A 17980-nucleotide genomic window follows, 5' to 3' on the forward strand; every position below is an offset into this window, starting at 1 on the left:
AACATCTTGAAAATAGATGTCGTAAAAGTTACGTTTTACTGATATGAAATGGCCATGACTCATTAAATAATAAAAAAATCATTTAAGCTTCGGAGGACGTGGTAGTTAAGTGAGTAGAATGTGTGTTATATGTGGTAGAATGTGAACGTGTGTTAAAATCCTTTACTTGCACATATTATGGGTATTCACCTGGGCACCCTCGGCTTCACCCAAGCTGAGAATTGTTTTCGGCAATCAGATCTTCCTGGGAAACCATAGACAGCACTTGGCAAAGCACTAGACACCCTCACTTAAACCGTTAATATGCGAATTTCTCACGCTGCTTGGCTTTAGTACTAAATGAACTCTACCCACACCTACCAAAACGGCCTTCGGGTTGATAAATGTGGCTGGAATTAAAGCTTGTTCTATTATAACAGATTCATATTGTGTAATATTGGTTTCTGGTCTTAAGGAATGAATTTGCAAGCCGAGAGTGGTCCACGGAATACCCGTTGGTGACCACCTGAGTGGGAGGCCACGCGTCGCTTCCACCTCCCGCTCAAACCGACTGCTCTAATTTGTCCAGCGGGACGCTCAAAACTGTCTGCTTCTAGCGTGTGGGTGGATACTCACGGGATCTTCGAAGAGCTCGTCGAAGCGCCGCTCAATGTCCTTGCCTTTCTTGGCCCGTATAAGCACGTAGATTCGGCTCGTGTCCGGACATGACCGCAGGAGCTTCTCGATGAGAACCTTGCCCATGAACCCCGTGGCGCCCGTGACGAACACTCTCTGTCCGGCGAAGAACTCCTGGATGGGGCTCCGGGCGACGGCGTCGCACTCCATGGCTGGAGAATTCCCGGCGTCCACTGAATCGTACTCGGGGACTCCCTTGGCCCCGGCGGTGGTGTTACCTCCTTGGCCCAACCCCATTTCCATCACTTGCACGTGTGCTTCGTGGTGGCGCCCAAGTGACGCTTGCAATGCTCTCAGGCCTCCCAAGCCCGCTGCGAACTCCTGCCGGTGCGAAAGAAAGAGAGAGAGACTTGTTAGTAAACGAGTCGGAATGCGTGCTGACAAATGTTATTCTCAAGCGAACACCAACTTCTCCTACTCCGGAGGAGTGGAAGGGGGAAGAGGACGTTCTTTTTTCGATTCCGAAAATGATTCGCGTCCCACGTTTACGCTCTGGGTGTGACGAACCAAGTTATGCAAGTGAGGAAAATATGAAAACAAGTGTATCCTCTCTGGTGGCTGAGTAATGGAGGAATAGAACGAGGTGGAATACCTAGGTTTATATTAGGACTTAGTCCAAGATCCTGCTTCTCTTTAGCAATGATTTTTAAAATGTGTCAATACCCCCATCGTACTGCGATATGATCATGTCAATAGAATTCGAAGGATCAAATGCAGAACAGATAGATTTAAGATGTCATTCTTCCCACGAGCGATAGTGAATGATAATAATATAAAGTTTGTCGGACAGTGCTTGGAGGGAAAGGTGTCTGGTATATAATAACCCCCTGCCACACACTCTAGGAATGGCTCGCAGGGTAACAAATAAAACTTATGAAAAAAAACACAAATCACAAGCTTCAAGTTAAATATTAATTCATTTACATAAGGGTAGTAGTAATATTGGGATTAGGGGAAGACGGCTGAGTTAATGTTCGCCATCGGGGGTAGGTGGCTAATTTTGCTAGCGATAGGATATTTAGGGAATAGGAGGAGAAGGATGGAAAAAAAACCTGGCGTCGGCATTAGCATGCTCTTTTTTATTGTTTATTCAATACCTCGCGAGCTACCACTAGGGTGTGGGGCAGGGGGTGATTACACACCAATCTACCCTTGACCCAAAACACTTTTCCCTCCTACAGTAGTCGGGCAAAAGTTATTTCACTCTGATAACTTATAAAAAATAATATTTTTGTTATTTAATTATTTAATGAAAGGCGCCCAAGGGTCAATTAATTTAACAACCCATCCGACGGACGGTCGCTCCATTCATGTATCGAAACTAGACGTGCTCGATAGTGATACCTTGCCAGTGGATTGTTTGAGAAGAGTGTGCACAATCACCGCTTCGTTGTGGGATATCACGCCAGTCGATTTGACATCGCAGGGCACCGTATCGAATTTCGCATGGTGGAATTACGATGTAGCGTAAATTTTACAATCGATAAATTCGCAATATCGCCCAGCTCTACTATTTCAAGGGACAAGTTGTGATGAAAAATAACTAATATGAAACTCAAATGTATGATGAAACTAAAATTAATTATTTTTACCTTGTCGACCTGTGGTTTCGCCTGAATAAAACTGAGATATCAGTTTGAACTGTGCTAATATAACAACTCCATGCAGAAGTTTTGTCATGCTTCTAGAGACGGAATTAATGTTTCCAAACCGTAAAGCTGGATTGTTTGACATTACCGGAACATTTGTACGCGGGCATTAGTTGAGAAATCATTTACGTAGGTAATGAGTGAGAGCATACCGTTAAGTGTAGAGTGGATGAACAATTAAGTCGATGATTGCATTAGTGCCTCGTAGAGGGTAAGATTTCTATGGTATGATCCCAAATGGGAGGGTTTCTATGGTACTACCACCTTCGATTTATTCAAAGTGAAGAATATGCAGAGTGATTTAAACATGACCTTCGTTCAAATTAAGTAAAGAGATTCCCTTGAGTCCTCAATAAGTTGACGACTTCGGTATTTGTTCATGTTCTGCGTTGTGTGTAGACTCAAATACTTTCTAATTAGGACGCCGCTTCTTATTTTGCTGCTTTCAGAATTTATGTATCATATTATGCTGCATTATAATATTTTTTTTGTAATTCGCTAATTCTCATAGTCACTGCGTTAAAAGCTCAACCTTTTACCACGCCTCGAATTAATGTTTTTTTTTATTGAATCATCTCTCTTCTGAAAATACGATTTTTTTAAATTGTGACCACAATTAAAGCAATGTTTATCCATGAAATTGAGAGAGTAAACTCGACAAAAAACTAATGTGGTTGTATTTGTAGGGAGGATGGGAAAAATGATTGCAAAATGAGTGCGAAAAGCTACATGATTGAACAAATGGATTATTTTGTATAACTCAGCAGAAAAATTGAAGATGTGTGCTGCGCTGGTTTGGTCATGTTGAGAGATGGTATGGGAGTCAAAATCACTACACTGATTAATGGGAGAATTGTTAATGGTTTTCGAGGAAGAGGTAGATCAAGAAAAGCAAGTGGAAGAGACTTTCAAGAAGATGTATATTAAGGAGAGGTCACAGGGACATAATATCATATATGAAACATGATGATGGAATAAATTGGTAAACTGGAGGGTCATTGCTAAAATAAAGTCAAATCTAATAAATGCTGACTTTACCCATCCCTAAGGGGAGTGTATGTACGTACAGGTGTGTGTGTGTCGTCAGACCGGAATCACAAAGATCAAAACGCGCCAAGTCGCCTTCCCTGGATTATGATGCGAAAAGAAGATTCTGGGATTCGGAAGATTATACGCCACCAAAGAGGCTGCGGCATGCGTTGATACCAGATTTGTTGACGTCAATCACGGAAGAGCGTTTTTTCGTTTCACTCTTGACCGAGAGTACAGAAAAACTGCCCTGATAATTGGTTCCCCTAAGGGCGGGGACACCTCTCCCGGGGATTCCCCTCGCTCTAGCGTCACGCACTCTCTTATATAATACCCCTTAGTATCCGGTTCCATTCGAAAGTCTCATTTTTTCTGTGAACACAGAGCAACAACAACGTAGTTGGAGGAACAGTGGACCACTTCGTCTGCTTGTTCGTCTTTCCGCCCTGAATTCCCGGAAAATACTTTATCGATTCGCTCGAAATTCCGAGGCCCACCCGATCGTTCACACTCTCATGTGGTCAGGATAAACGCTATCTCGTCTCTGATTGCCGATAAGGAGAAGTAACTGTTGTAGTCGATAATGAAGCGTTTGGTCCTGAATTCGCACATTTAAAAAAAACGGGTGAAATTATTTTGAAGACTGGTTTGTCAAGTTAGCACCGGGGGAGTATTCTTGACGACTTACGAGCTGGGGACTTGGCGTTTCCTCAGGATCTTCCACCAGGGTGAGGATTGACGTTTTAACTGCGCCGCGGCGTTTTTAGCAGTCAATGAAGGATCCTGGTGATTTTCTAACTTTCGCAGACGGGAATACTCTTTAATTTTCAGTCCTGAGTCCAATAAATACAATAAATGTCCTAAGTTCACTGTTTCAAATGGAGCTCGTTTCAACTGCCAAACCATAAGAGTCAGCGCATAATTTAACTGATCCTTCTGGCCCACCTGAACTATGAATTTTGGCCCGACAAGTCCCGTGCCTTCAGATTTGACCAATGTATTCGATGGCTTCTGGCTTAACTTTGTGGAAGTTCATGTTCATGGTATGAAGGACACAATTTATTTTTCCACTGTTCTTTATTTTGGTACTGCTAGTTTCAACGCTTAGGTCTCATTATCAGATACCTGATGGTACCAAGCTTACGGATTTGCCGAAGTCGATAAGATGAAAAAGTGTTCCGGAGGCACGGGCGAAGCTAGGTTTTCCTGCTGTCTGGAACATGGTGAGTGAGAATAGGTTTCACCATTCTTTCCTGGATCTTCCTTCACTTGACCAAAATCGTAAATTATCATGAATCAATAATCAGCCATAATATTAACCGATATTCATCGACTGTTGCCTTTCTTTTACATTTTTGTTGTAATTAACTTGGCAACTGGGCTAATGATGACTTTATTTTTGTAGGCGAAAGGCAAAAAATGGTCAAACAGGAAATTATCTGAGACTAAGCACTGATTGATACTAGTGGCACCTCCCGGGCCAGAAGGCTTCTGCAAATTGATTGTTAAAAAGGTGCTCTCGGTCAAAGGGACACTCGAGTTCACTGCCTTGGAGATGTTTGTCATCACACTGAATTGGAAGATTAAACCAAACGGATACTATTGAAATAAATAAAAGACTCCCGCACTGATGGATTCAGACCCTCCGCACTGATTGACGGTTTTCTCAATCGCCCGATACGTGATCGCAACAAACAAAACAGTTTTACCACCCCCACATTTGTGATGCACGGACATTTTTGCCGTATGCACTGCCCTAGTATGAACACTGTATTAAAAATACCTCCGCACGCCACAAAGCTGGGTGAGCAAGGTCCGGTGTTCCTAAGGCGCACCCATGCGATGTATCCTGAGAGATGTGTACCTGCACTTCCGTAGGCGTCAAGGCGGAGCACGGGGACGGACTAAAAGACCAAGAAGAAAGACTCTTGAACACGTCGGAAGAGTTCGAGGGTCACCTTGAACACGCGAAGAATGAGTGAGGGAGAAAGGTTGAAACGATACTTCACTGATGCTCAGGTGAACGGACAGCAACTCTGATAGTACGACACGCGTCAGGGGAACTGGTCGGGAAACGACTGACGGGCACCGCAGACGCTCGGGTCGAGGAAGGGACCCAACCCCCTCCGCGCCAATCCTTCACCCCCCCACCCCCTCGCGCACACCAACTCGGAAGCTGCGCCAAAGGTTGGCCATCAAACTCGCGAAACCTTGGAGGGCGCAGGCGAGGGGGGGCTTGGGAAGAGAGATGGTAGCGATGGTATCGTATAGCACTCCTGGGGGGCGGAAAAGGAGGAGGAAGGAGGGATAGAAAAAAACGGACCCATTTGGAAACGAATTAGGGACGCCGAAGGCCAGGACCACAAACCGGTTACCACTTCGCCTTCCCGTCTCTCTCTTCTATTTTCCGCCGCGACTCCGCATGGGGTTCCCTTATAAAGGAAAAAAAGAAATGACTCGCGCCGAAGTTGAAACCTTACGACCATGGGGATGAACTGGAATACGGGGGGCGTGTAGCTAGTGTCCATATAGCATTTTGCCCTACGTGTAAGCCGCCGTCCCTCTGATTTTTCCGCATTCTACGAAGGCTTCTGATATCCGGAAGGCCGCAAGGTATATTTTCATCGGCAACCATTCCGATGAAATATGCAAGCTCTCCTCCGAGAAGATGTCGAACCGACGGAGTCAGTTGGTTATCGAAACATTTCGAACACAACTTTGGAATTATGCTATTTTTTTCTTGGGATGGATTGGAATTTCACGGCTCACGCGGATTGATGTTGTGTGTACTAATGGTTTGAAAAGTTGGCGAGTCACCCAACAATGGGAGTTGATTCTGAATTTCCGATTATTCAATTCTTTGTGGAATTGATGAGAGATTTGTTCGGTTTAAATAAATTCCATTTGGATGCGAAACGCATTAGCAAAAGTGTGTACAGAAATAGTTTCGTCTGAAGAGCCACGATGCTTTACTGAGAGATATTACTTATTAAAAGTACGATAGCAAGTAAACTCTTTGCAGCGTCGAAGCACGATGTCGCTGCTACCATGAAGCATTCCTGATGAAGGGTGAGAATTAAAGGAAACTGTGACCAACCCGATATATGATAAGTTATCAGCCGGAATCATTAGTACTGACCCGCGGAAGAGATTTCAATTGCCTACGCATCGACGCCCAATGTGACGGACACTGTGGGACGTTGTTTGTGGATGAATAATATTTTCACTCTCCTTTGTTCCAAAGCCGACCGACCTCAGTGTATTACGAATCCAACGAAGTTATGATCGCCTCCGAGAATATTTTAGGGACCAGCATTTGAATATTTACGTTCATTTATTTTTAAATCCTTAGTAATTAACCCGAAGGTTGAATGGATAGGTGAGGGTGGTGTTCACATAATGCTAAGCCCTCACAAGACGTATGACTGGCACATTAGAAGGGTGATGAGGGGGTCAGTTCATTTCCTTATACCGCCTTTGATTTTTCAGTAGTATCTAGTATCCGAAGAATCTCACAGCTCGAATGAAACCGAGGGTGCCCGGAGGCGTCACCAGGAATCGAATCCCGGCTCTCTAATCAGTAGCCTAGCGCCCTACCCACAGGACTACCATGCTCCATTATGATAAAAAAAACCAATGAATTCTCATGTGACAACATCCCTGCGTAGGAAATACATTTGTTTAGTTTAAACGTGTCGTGGTGTATTCAATAAAAAATTAACTTCGTGTTCTAACGCTCCATTTAACTCGGGAAGCGCCCTTAGGTAGTCACTTTCTCACGTCAGTATCAAAGGCATTATCAAAAGCAATATCAAAAGCGGTATAAAGACCGTTCCTTAATGAACATGTAGATATAGGGAGGACAGATCGATTAGTGGGTGGGGTAGGGAAAGAATCATTCGAACATAAATAACGAGGAGAAGTAGGATGACAAGTAAAGCAAGGGAAACGAGCGTGAAGAGAAAAAAAAATCAAATGGGAAGAGAACTGGTTTGGAAGGTTGGAATGAGAAATGAGTAGCGAAGTTTTATCCTGAACTATTCCATATAAAAATAACGACATTGCCAAAATATGTTTCTCGATTCGGAATTCCGGGTGCTCATAAAATATTCTGCTTAAAAATTTTTGCTCAATCATGTCTCAGGAAGCTCACAAGAGGTCGTCCAGATTTGTTCGGATGTGTTCGCGGATAGGGAGCGTGCATGTGGAAATTGATTCAGAGCCTCTGACGCCTATGATTGAATGACCTTCCCAAGAGCCTCAAGGTTTTTGCTCCTGCTCACCTGATAGTAGGTCATTTAATTGTCTTCCCCACCTTCTTGCACGTATTCTTCGACGCAATATGTCTAATTTCAAACCCACTCTATGGTGTGGAGAATTCCACCGGTTTTACTAGTAATTTAAACTCATTTAACTCCTTCTGTAAAACATTGAGTTGATAATCTTTGATTTAAAAAATAATTTTGTTACCTCAGTTAAAGTAAAAGAGGTTCTGGTTCTCCTGGTTGACTTTGTATAAAACGAGAGTTGTTGTGATCCCAATGCTAACGAGTTTGAGAAACGCTTGAAAATCTCTGCATTCTTCATTATCGTTTTTCTTATTATTGGCGTGTGATAACAAAATAGCACTCCTTCTGGTCACTGATTCTAAATGCGTTTTGGACTAGTAGCGCGTAGCTAGAAAACTTCCAAGTGAGGCATTTTTAGTTTACCAACCAATATAGCTGTGTAATATTTAATTCCATAAACAAAAAAAAACGGTGAAAGCATTTCTATACGTGTATACGAGCTGAAATCATTTGATAAATTTTCGTTCTACAAAGAGAGCTGAAGATCAAACTACACGCACTAATTTAAAGACGGCAGATCGGGGGACAAAAGGTGCTCCAAATTAGTTCCGGATATTGATTTTCAATTTCACAAAAGCCAAAAAATATTCCGCAAGAGGAGGAAAGGCAGTGCACTAGTCATTACACCAACCAGAACCCCTAAAGAGGCTTTTAGCTCTACAGGAATTAAAATTGATTCTAGCTTCTATTATTTTTGTCGTCAAAGTGGGTTTAAAAATTTAATTATACTTAGATTTGACCATTACTGTTACAAAAATGAAGATTCTCATTTTTCGAAAAAATTATCGTTTACATTATTTCCAAGAACAACTTTAATCAACATCGTACCCACAAGCTAGCACTATTGGATGCAATTACCTTTTTATATTTTCAAAAAAGCCTAATAATTTCCGTACGACCTGTTACATACCGCATCGATTTAAAGGAGATCATTAATGAACTATTGGATAAGAGGTTCCCGCTGTAAGTCATTCCACGCACTTCTCTGATGTTCACCGTAACTAAAAAAATGGGGGGGGGGGCAAAATCACCATACGTAGGTTGTTTACGAGTATAAAACTATATTTCTGAACTACGTGCCTCAAAAGAAAAATATAATTTTTGCGTTTTAATATACGAGCTCGTAAGCAGCAAAATTGCTTATCAGTTCACTTGAGAGGAATCGGGTTGGTGCGGTGGTTAGGCTACTGGCTTCCCACCCGTGGAGCCTGGTTCTGAATTCCGGCGGTGGCAATGGTATCTCAATTCCCTCTTGAGTAGCGTGTGGTGAGTGGAGTAACCATCCGTTTGTTGGATAGGATATTGAATTGTGTGACCCTTTGGGCCTATTCCCTTAAGAGTGATTTGATGCCGGATCTGGTTTCTCCTGTTCCCCGTTAATCCAACCCCTATCACTAATGGCGCAAATGATCTCAGCTGTTGTAAGCTGTTGATTTGATATCCTCCCCGGATAAGTACTACTACAAATTCACTTCATTATATTACTTCAATGAACAGGAGAAAATTGGTATGCTTATTTATTTGTCTTACTCTGTCTGTTTCTTTGCATGTATGTACATCGGGTTAATTGGCAGAAAATTCAAATCTTAAATCTTAAAACATTTAAAATTATTTGAAAATTTGGAAAATTTTCAAAATATTAAAAAAATTGGCATTTTTTTATTAACAATATTTTTAATGTTACTAAATCTTAATGAATTATTTCTTTCCTGATGATTTTTTGAAAAAATATCTATAAATCGCATGTTTTCAGAGTGCTGTGAAATATAGACACAACCCTTCGGGAAGAAGAAATTGCTTTACGAGTACTTTGCTACGTGATAACACGTCAAGGCATTTAGCACTCGACGAATCCCTGTCCGTTCTACCAAACCTGTTTTCTTCCAATTTGAATGATAATAATTGTACTTTCGTTTCCCTTGCTTGAATTATCGCCCTCCCTCTTTGTTGTTAAATGAATTCACAGGATTACTTCTCCTTTTTCCAGCCCCTTCCCCCTTCTCTTTCTCATTTTAAAGAAGTGGTCGCTTTGATCTTCGTTGACCTTGGCGATAATGCAACGAAACCTGTTCATGTTTCATTTGAATATGTAAATATTAAAAAGAGGATTTTCGGAACTTTCAGTACGAGTCTGTCTGGATGGTTGGTTTTGGTTTCATTTCAGAATTTAATGCTTGGAAAACGTTTTAGAACCTAAGCGATTCAGGTTCTCTTCAATCAAAATGAAGAGTACCAATTATCACTGCAGTGTTAGGATCTGTGTTTTTGCGAAAATGAAAACGGCCGTCAGTTTTGGTGCGTCAGAATTGCTGCGGAAAAACGCGTAGTCTATCAGGGACTGTGCAAACGAAAACTGGTTTCAGAAAGATTTTTCAATGCCCAGATTCAAAAATTACTGAAAAAATCCGCCAGACAATCCATGACAAAAAACAGAATGAAGGAGAAAAGACGATCGAGAAAGAGTTTCTTCAGATACGTGCTGTATCATCAAAGTATTACACCTATTTCTTAGGTAGGCTTTGGAAGGTTCTTAATGGCAAGTATCGTGGGAACTTCCCATGTCTTTCTTCTTCTTAACTTCCACTTGTCTTCATGGCGCCTCAAAGGCCCACTGTCTTCCTTCTTTCTTTTCTTTCCCAGCGATATATCACCACCTTTAACATAACAATACGTTTCAATACTTCCTCTGCCAAATTTCTCTGCGGGTTTCGTATTTTCCCCGGCAACTTCCTCTCTTTGCCCACCCTGTTGGAGAGTTTGTTTTCCTTTCTTTCGAACGAACATACATGCAAGGTACCCTGAAAGCCACCGCTAGGGCGTGCGGCAGGGGTTAATTTATTTATTAATCAGACTTCTTTTGACAAAAAATACTTGCCCCCTCTAGCGCGGTCGGATAGCTATTCTGGATCTTTCATGAGAAAAATGACATCTTAAATCCATCAGTTATACTCTAAACCTCTCCAATTTTATTGAAATGATCTCTTTTGCCGTATTAAATACTAATAATAATACATTTCTACATTATCGCTTTAGAAAAATTCATCCAGTTGATGAAATTGATTTAGTCTGCAATTTAACCTTCGCTCAGTGAGTGATTCCCAACCTATCTCCAAAAATAATTTTGATACGCTACTCAGTTTATCATCACAACGTTTCACAATTATTGCTCATCTACCCTGCGCGCGATCTGATTCTGCAATCAATTCAACTCCATATACTGGCTCATTATTCTTGCCTTGCCTCTTGCCCACACTTACATGTATAGAATTTTGCCAAAGTGAATGTGATATCTTTCCCTCGCCCACGATCTAGTGAATCAACCGGTTATTTTGTAAATTTATTCCAGCCTGGAAAACAAATGAAGTGGGTTTGGCGCGGATAAAATTCATTGGGGGTTTGGGATTTAGTGACTAGACTGTTCTCGGTGGGACAAAGTGGCTTCGCCGGTCGAAAACCTCTCGACTTGTTGGAAAAATAATCTGTTGCCAATTAAAATCAGGACGAGAGGAATCTTACTCAGGAGGGTATTAAAGAGTTTTACAAAAACGCGAACGTCGGCAAGGCAGAGGACTCAAAGGGTCCCTGCAGCTGGTGTGACAGTCAAACCTACTCTATGGGTATTCATTCTAAACTGACAATCGTCGAACGTCCCACACGTTTTGGGTAGTAAGTCCCGACAGGAAGCTCGTCTTGATGGTTCGCATTTGATGCCAGTTTTTGAAAGAATTTAATGTTCTTTTTTGCCTTGGTCGGTTTTGTTTTAACCGCGAGAACAATTGTATGTGCATATCATGCATCTGAGTTCTTAAGGCGTCCACTAGAAGTGTTCCCCATAGAAATATACGCCTGAAACCGACTTAAGAATAAGGAATATGTAACTCGGGAGGAACTTGTTTTTTTTAGCTAGAATGTGACTCCTCCGTATTTAAAATTATTCATCCCTCTAGTTATTAAGAAGAAAAACGTTCGCATTGATTATATTTCTCTTTGAAACTGGAAGCATGTTTCGGGAGGCCGGAAATGACTAAGATTGGTTTTTGTTTAAAAAATAGAGGAATTTAACTCACTATAACGAGCAGAATATTATCTATCCACTTGCTCAGTTAAATTGCAATGTTAATGTTTCCTGAAATTTTGTTTTAAAAATAGTTGATTTTAGATTTAGTGCTAGACTATTTCGCAGTTTCGCAAATTTTCTCTTCGTTGCACTCAATTATCCTCATAGCCTCTCCAAATACTTTTGGCTTCCTTATTGACATGCGCAATACTAGATATCGCGACTTATTTGAAAAAAAAACTTTGAGATAAGTACTTACGGAGTGAGATAAACATATTTGTGATATTTTCTTAAACGGGAAGCGTTGAAAAGAAGGTATTAATTCTTTCATTTTGATTTGTGTATGTCATCGTGTTGGTTAAAAGGATTTATTTAATTCAAATTAAAAAAAAAGATCAAAATGTTTAACTGAGATTGAATCAGTATTGAGGAGAGACTGATTGATGGTCCGAATGAGTCTCAAGTGTGGAATGCTTAAAACATCGAGGGGAGTGCATTTCTTAGAGAAACATAAATGGATGTAAGTTGAAAAGCTCACCCAGTCGTGGGTGGAGGCAGGAAATCGGAGCCCCTCCTGTTCCATCATATCTTTTCCTTCGGACATGAGTTAACGCCTCACTGTCCTCCGAACAAGTCGTATCATCTAGTCGTTAGGGGAGACAGATGGCATAGTTAATTCGCGTGATTATAGGGACAGGTGGGTAATTTGGTCGAGTTTGGGGATTTTCAGAGGATGAGATGAAACTCGGCGTCGTCATGCATTATGCAGAGGATGGCATTCGTTTCGGAACCATAACGACATTCTTTTTGACTCGTGTGACCGGTCCCGTGGGGAGGCGTCCTCAACGGTCCGAGGGTGGATGTAAGTATGAAATTACGTGCGTGCGGGGAAAACTCGCCTCGAACTGCCCATAAATTCCATTTTCACGTTTGATGATTCGACCCCATTTAATAAGGAAGGTTGATAAATATTTAGGGATCATTATTTTGTGCGTTGCGGCGAAAATACCCATTGTTCCCAACTCTATGTGTTACTTGATGATGTTAGCTCAAATAACAAAAATTTGTTCAGAGTAAATAAATAAGATTCAACCGCGTAAACCTATATGTTTTCGAGTGTTTTGTTTTTGTCACTCCTTAAGTAAGAAATAAGTGGAATAAAAAATACCACAGAGTCATGACCTTTGATTGGGTCGATCCACGCATGATTATGGATTGGACATTTTACTTGAATTTCATTGTCTCGATAAGAAACATCAAGGGAGAGAAAACTTTCCAATTTTATATTGTGAAGGATTAGTTTATTTTCTTGTTATTCAAAATGAACATTGGTCACGATGGAAAATTTGTGGGATTTGAAATACCGAATTGGAAATAAATTGGTCTGCCAGAGGGTTAGAGGGAAGCGTGGCGAGCCATCAATGAATGTGCGTTATAACCTTTGATCAGGAAGTGTGATGGTGCCAGCCTGTCTTTCGTCGGGTTAGTAATCGCTTGCTTAGCATGATCCAGCGGAGAAACGGTCCCTATTGGATTTCCGACTGGATGACCTAGTGGGCGGGAGGAAATTTAATCGGATCGGCACTCCCAGAATAAAAACATTTAAATTCCTGTGGAAGGCTTCCGCTTTGATCCAAGGGAAGGCCTTTGCCACCACGGAGCCACCGCCTGATTTTTGGAGGGACACTTCCCACACCCTTGCGACCAGTTGTCTACAGTTAAGTCCTAGGTTTCAGTGGCCCATTGTCGAGCGGATAAACATATAGTATAATATAGCCTAGTCGCACAACTTTAAATGTACCTTTAAACCAGTGAACTGTGACCTCCCGAGTCACATCCATCCACTCCGAATGATTGTTTTTATTATGAATGTAGTTATCTTTTGCACAGAATTTCGAATGGATGGAGTTTTTAAATAGTTTGTCCTAAGAAATTTCGGGGTTAGTAGATAAATTTATTTGCATGACCGATCCCTACCTTGACAATAGAATTTTTTTCGTAAAATTCACCAAAAAAACCTAGTTATGAAAACGATCTATCAAGTTAGGGTTGCCAACGGTGAAGCTTTAATTTTAAACACTGGTTTCTTTAAAAAAATACTTAAAGTTTACCGATAGCAATATTAATCGTTAAGAGTAATTTAATTAGTCAACTTGCTGAAAGAGCGTATTTAGTCGGATAAAATAATAAAAAACTGGATAACTGTGGGGAAGGGTTTGATAAATTTATAATCTTTAGTTTTTTGCCCTTCAGTCTTGTTGCCTGATGTGTTTTCCGCCCCCTCATAATGATATCCCCTTCCCCACTATGTCGCGGGGAAAGTTAAGGTGCAGTTGATAATGGACTACGTAGGCCAGGTAGCAACAATTTACCTTAATCTCGTATTTCAGAGTCCTTCAGCTCCAACGCCTGATTTGACCTTCTCAAAACATTGGCCGTGAAGCTGTTTTGATTAACAGGACATTTGGACGGTCGATGTATTGGAATGTCAAAAACTTGACCCACCGTAGTTTTGGTTGACCTTCACACTCTAGTTTGACGTCCTTTCGGATCATAGCTCTTTATAGTTTTCAGGGAATTAAGCCTTCAATTTTCTCGTAGCCGATTAATTCCATAGCAGGTAGTTCTCAACATTGAAATGCCCTGTTTTTTTTAGTAAAAAAAATACTTACTGTAAATTGGCTCGAATGTCATAAATGCAGCAAGTTTGTCGCATTTTTTCTATCGTCACCATATTTGCCGTGGCTTTGTTAATATTTCGAAACCAAACTTCCCATTGTCTGCATAATTTATTGTGATCATTTCCGTATTTTGAGCGTCAGTAAATTTTGGTCGTTTTTGATGCGTCCGCTTGTATGTAAACCAAATCTTAGAATTATTCCCCCTGTTTCATTCGCGCTCGTTGGTAGAAAAAAGTAGTAATGTTGTTAAGAACAGTTCATTGCAAAATGGTAGTTGTGCCAACTTCAATGCTAAATATCCATATTAACCAATGTGAGATGAGAGTTGTACACGGAAGCCAAAACTTGTGATTCTGATCCTGTGTTGGATTGAGAAGCATAAAGTTTCATAATTATGACTTAAGTGTTTCCTATGTTTATTTCATTTGCTGATGATGTAGTTACTGTTTGTGAAATACGGATGCTGTTGGATGTTAGAGAAGGCTGGGATAACTTATGGTGCCATTTGTATGAATAGCAAAGTATGGTCCAATGGATGTTCTACCTGGAATATAATATGGCGTCAATGAGTCTCTTTCGAAAGTGTGCCTAAGAAGCAAGTCCTAAATAGAAGTAATGCTTTTGTCAAAATAAATTAGGTCACATGATAGCTCTGTGTACTCTTACGGCACTGTGTTTTAAGTGCTAGAGCAGTGTTCACTTTTTTGTTTAGCGATAGTGAGAATCGCAATTTATAATTCTATCTTTATGTATTTTTTCCTCATTTACTTAAAATCCATCTTCATTTCGAGTGAGACCTACGCAAATTTCAGGAAAATAACATTCAATCAATATTTTTTGTCTAAACATTTTCAGGAAACCTTTCTGTATATTAACAAGTTTTTTGCTACAATTTTAAGCTTGAGGTCGACTTGCTTGAAGTCGACACAAATTTAGTTTGGACAATCCTGCTGAATTTCAGTGAATTTGGAAGGAAATTCTAGGCAATTTAGTAAGCCGAACAGAGGTAACGTGTTAAAGCCCTAAGATCTTCCCAAGGTTTAAGAATCGACGGAATTAATTCTTTAGAAATTGGAAGTGCGAAATTGATGCGATAATTATAAGACGGAAGTCTCATGGCTAAAAATCGATTGTACATTCATCTGCTTGATTACATATTTTCGTTATTTTCGTCCGATACAGAACGAATAATATTTGGCGTTGAGGGTAAAGAGATGGCAACCGCCTTTGGCATCTCAAATCAATCGAACAACAAAGATACTAGTGTCACGGCTCATCTTTGAATACACACGTCCAAGATGGCTATGAAAGGTCCCCCAAAGGTTTTGTAGCAATTATCGCGAGGGGTAATGAGAGCAAGTAGGAGAGGAAAGTATTCATTTCCCAAGTGCAATAGTAAACCTTATGCTGGCTTGTGCACAATACGCATGATAATGCTGTAGAATAGCCAATAACCTCTCTCCTGGGATTCGCACACGTTTTAGACTCTTCATCTAGCCTTTCTCACCTTTCATGAAAACTCTGCCAAGTTTGTTATCTCCGGCGTAAATTTATGGAATTTGCATAATATATTGAAATGAAATTATTGACATTGTGATTCCACACTCTTTATTTAAAAATAGGACCCAGGTTTTGACGTAGAACGTCATAATCAGGTGTATACTCTGCCAAGTTATTATCCTCTCCCTTTAGATGAGCCACATCTAAAAAAAGTCGAGTGTCAATGGTGCAAGTTTCCTACTATTTCAATGAAGTTAGTTCTCACGTCAGTGAATGGGAATCTCGATCTGAAATTACGTCATTCGAAACATTTTATCGGAGAGAAGATTGGCAGTGCTTTTCAAGATCCTTTCCAAATGGAAGAAAATCATATTGAATGGATGATCACAGAATTTGTCTACTAAAAACTACACAAAAATGGCACGGGAAGTACTTTTCACATCTTCTTTCACTTCGCACGAGGCTCAAGGTCAGTTATTTCGTTTGAGAACGAGACTTTATTCGAGTCGAGGCAAGTGTGTGGTGGATCCGTTTGAGAGTCGCTGCGCGGTTAAGAACGTGCAATTGATCTTTGGAGTCGTCGATGCTGTTCATCGGGTTTCATAACCTAACATGCGCTGAAAGATAGACAATGTAGAGTCGCTAGAAGGAGCGTAGGAAAATATTTTTTTAGTGTTGCAACGATGAAAATGGCGATAAAACTACAGCAGGCCAAAGATTATTCTATAATCGTAAATTTCGGAAGTTACCTTATTTGAGTTAATAAATTTATGGCGTTTATGGAACACCCCATTTTAAATCTTTTTCTTCATTGATGGACATTGTGTTCATTTAGAAGGTGATGTCAAACGATAAAACTACTTATTAACTTCCGTGGCAGTGCTTATAAAGATCATTTATTTGTTTTCATTACCGGGGATTCGTAAAGGTGACTCCATATAGCGAAAAACATTTTTTAACCTGATAGCTGCAAAGTTTAAATGGAAGAAGAAGAAAGTTCCTGCGTCCCCGCTCAGGGAATTTAGTTCCAGAAACCAACTTATTGAGCACCATAATCGATTGAGTGGATTCCAAACAGAAAGAACGCTGTTCTGGACGTCCCTGGGTTATCTGGAATCAGTGGAATATGTCTAAAGAGCGATATAATGGACACCGATTGAAGGACCATTTAAGTTATTTTACTGCCGATTAATTTTTATTTGCTTCAGAAGAATTAAGTGTTGAAACTCGACCGAAAGAGAGCCTTATCGCATGAAAAATCGTTTTGTTTCGGTGAAATCGCCTATGCAGGTTTCAAAGATATCACGAGATCTATCCAGCGTTGAGTAATTTTGCATTTTTATAAGTCACTAACGGAGAAGGCTTTGCATACGTGTGTTCTGTTAGTTGTGCGTGAGATGAGAGTTTGCTTTTGGTTTATTAGATAAGTGCTAGCGAAACAGATTTGATTATAGCGATTTATTGCCTTAGTAGACTGAAAACAATTTAACTCATGATTAAAATATGTCCTTTTTTCAGATGGTAGGTTTCGAGCCCACAGTCTTTCGGAGTTAGTCGCCAATTACCTTGACTAACCTGTCTCACTTACCTTGCCTGTGCATATTTTTAGGCCAAAGTAATTTTCATTTCCGTTTTTATTGATTTTAAGATAATTATGATTGGTACCCGACCACGAGGACTTAGTAATTTTCTGCGGGCAAGCGCGTGTTATTTTCTCGGCCTCCGAGCGGATTGAGTTCAATGTCGTCGCCGCTTTAACCAAATTTTACACATTGCTGGTTAAATAACATTGTAACGATTTCCAACATTTTCTCATGAACACGCAGAAAAATGCATTTAGAAGAAGGAACCACCCGGAGGCGAGTACCTCGTGTGTGTGTATTAGTACTTATAAAAATATTTCATATTTGTTTATAGTGATATTCCTCAGTATTTGGAAGAAGAGTTAAAAGACCAAAAATTTACTTGTGTTTCGTTTTCTTTTTTGTCTTTGTTCCTGCTATATGTCATGCTCTCAATCCATCATATAGATATATTTAC

At 40.4% G+C, this 17980-nt stretch overlaps 1 protein-coding gene across 3 annotated transcripts in view; it reads right to left on the bottom strand.

The window, feature by feature from the left end:
* Positions 1-17980, bottom strand: part of LOC139688228 (fatty acyl-CoA reductase wat-like) — a 55159-nt gene that overhangs the window by 23369 nt on the left and 13810 nt on the right. The window contains exons 1-3 of one of the 3 annotated variants that reach the window (XM_071585674.1): positions 5363-5417; positions 5137-5257; positions 616-996 (exon numbers count right to left, since the gene is read on the bottom strand). In XM_071585674.1, coding sequence (XP_071441775.1) covers positions 616-918 — 303 coding nt within the window. In that variant the 5' untranslated portion in view covers positions 919-996; positions 5137-5257; positions 5363-5417. Of the gene's footprint in view, positions 1-615; positions 997-4041; positions 4063-5136; positions 5258-5362; positions 5418-17980 lie in introns of those variants that run through there. The other 2 variants (XM_071585675.1, XM_071585673.1) reach the window with 2 other exon arrangements.

This window comes from Hetaerina americana, unplaced genomic scaffold (genome assembly GCF_022747635.1).
Source record: "Hetaerina americana unplaced genomic scaffold, ioHetAmer1.1.p SCAF_2, whole genome shotgun sequence".
Lineage (NCBI taxonomy): Eukaryota > Metazoa > Arthropoda > Insecta > Odonata > Calopterygidae > Hetaerina > Hetaerina americana.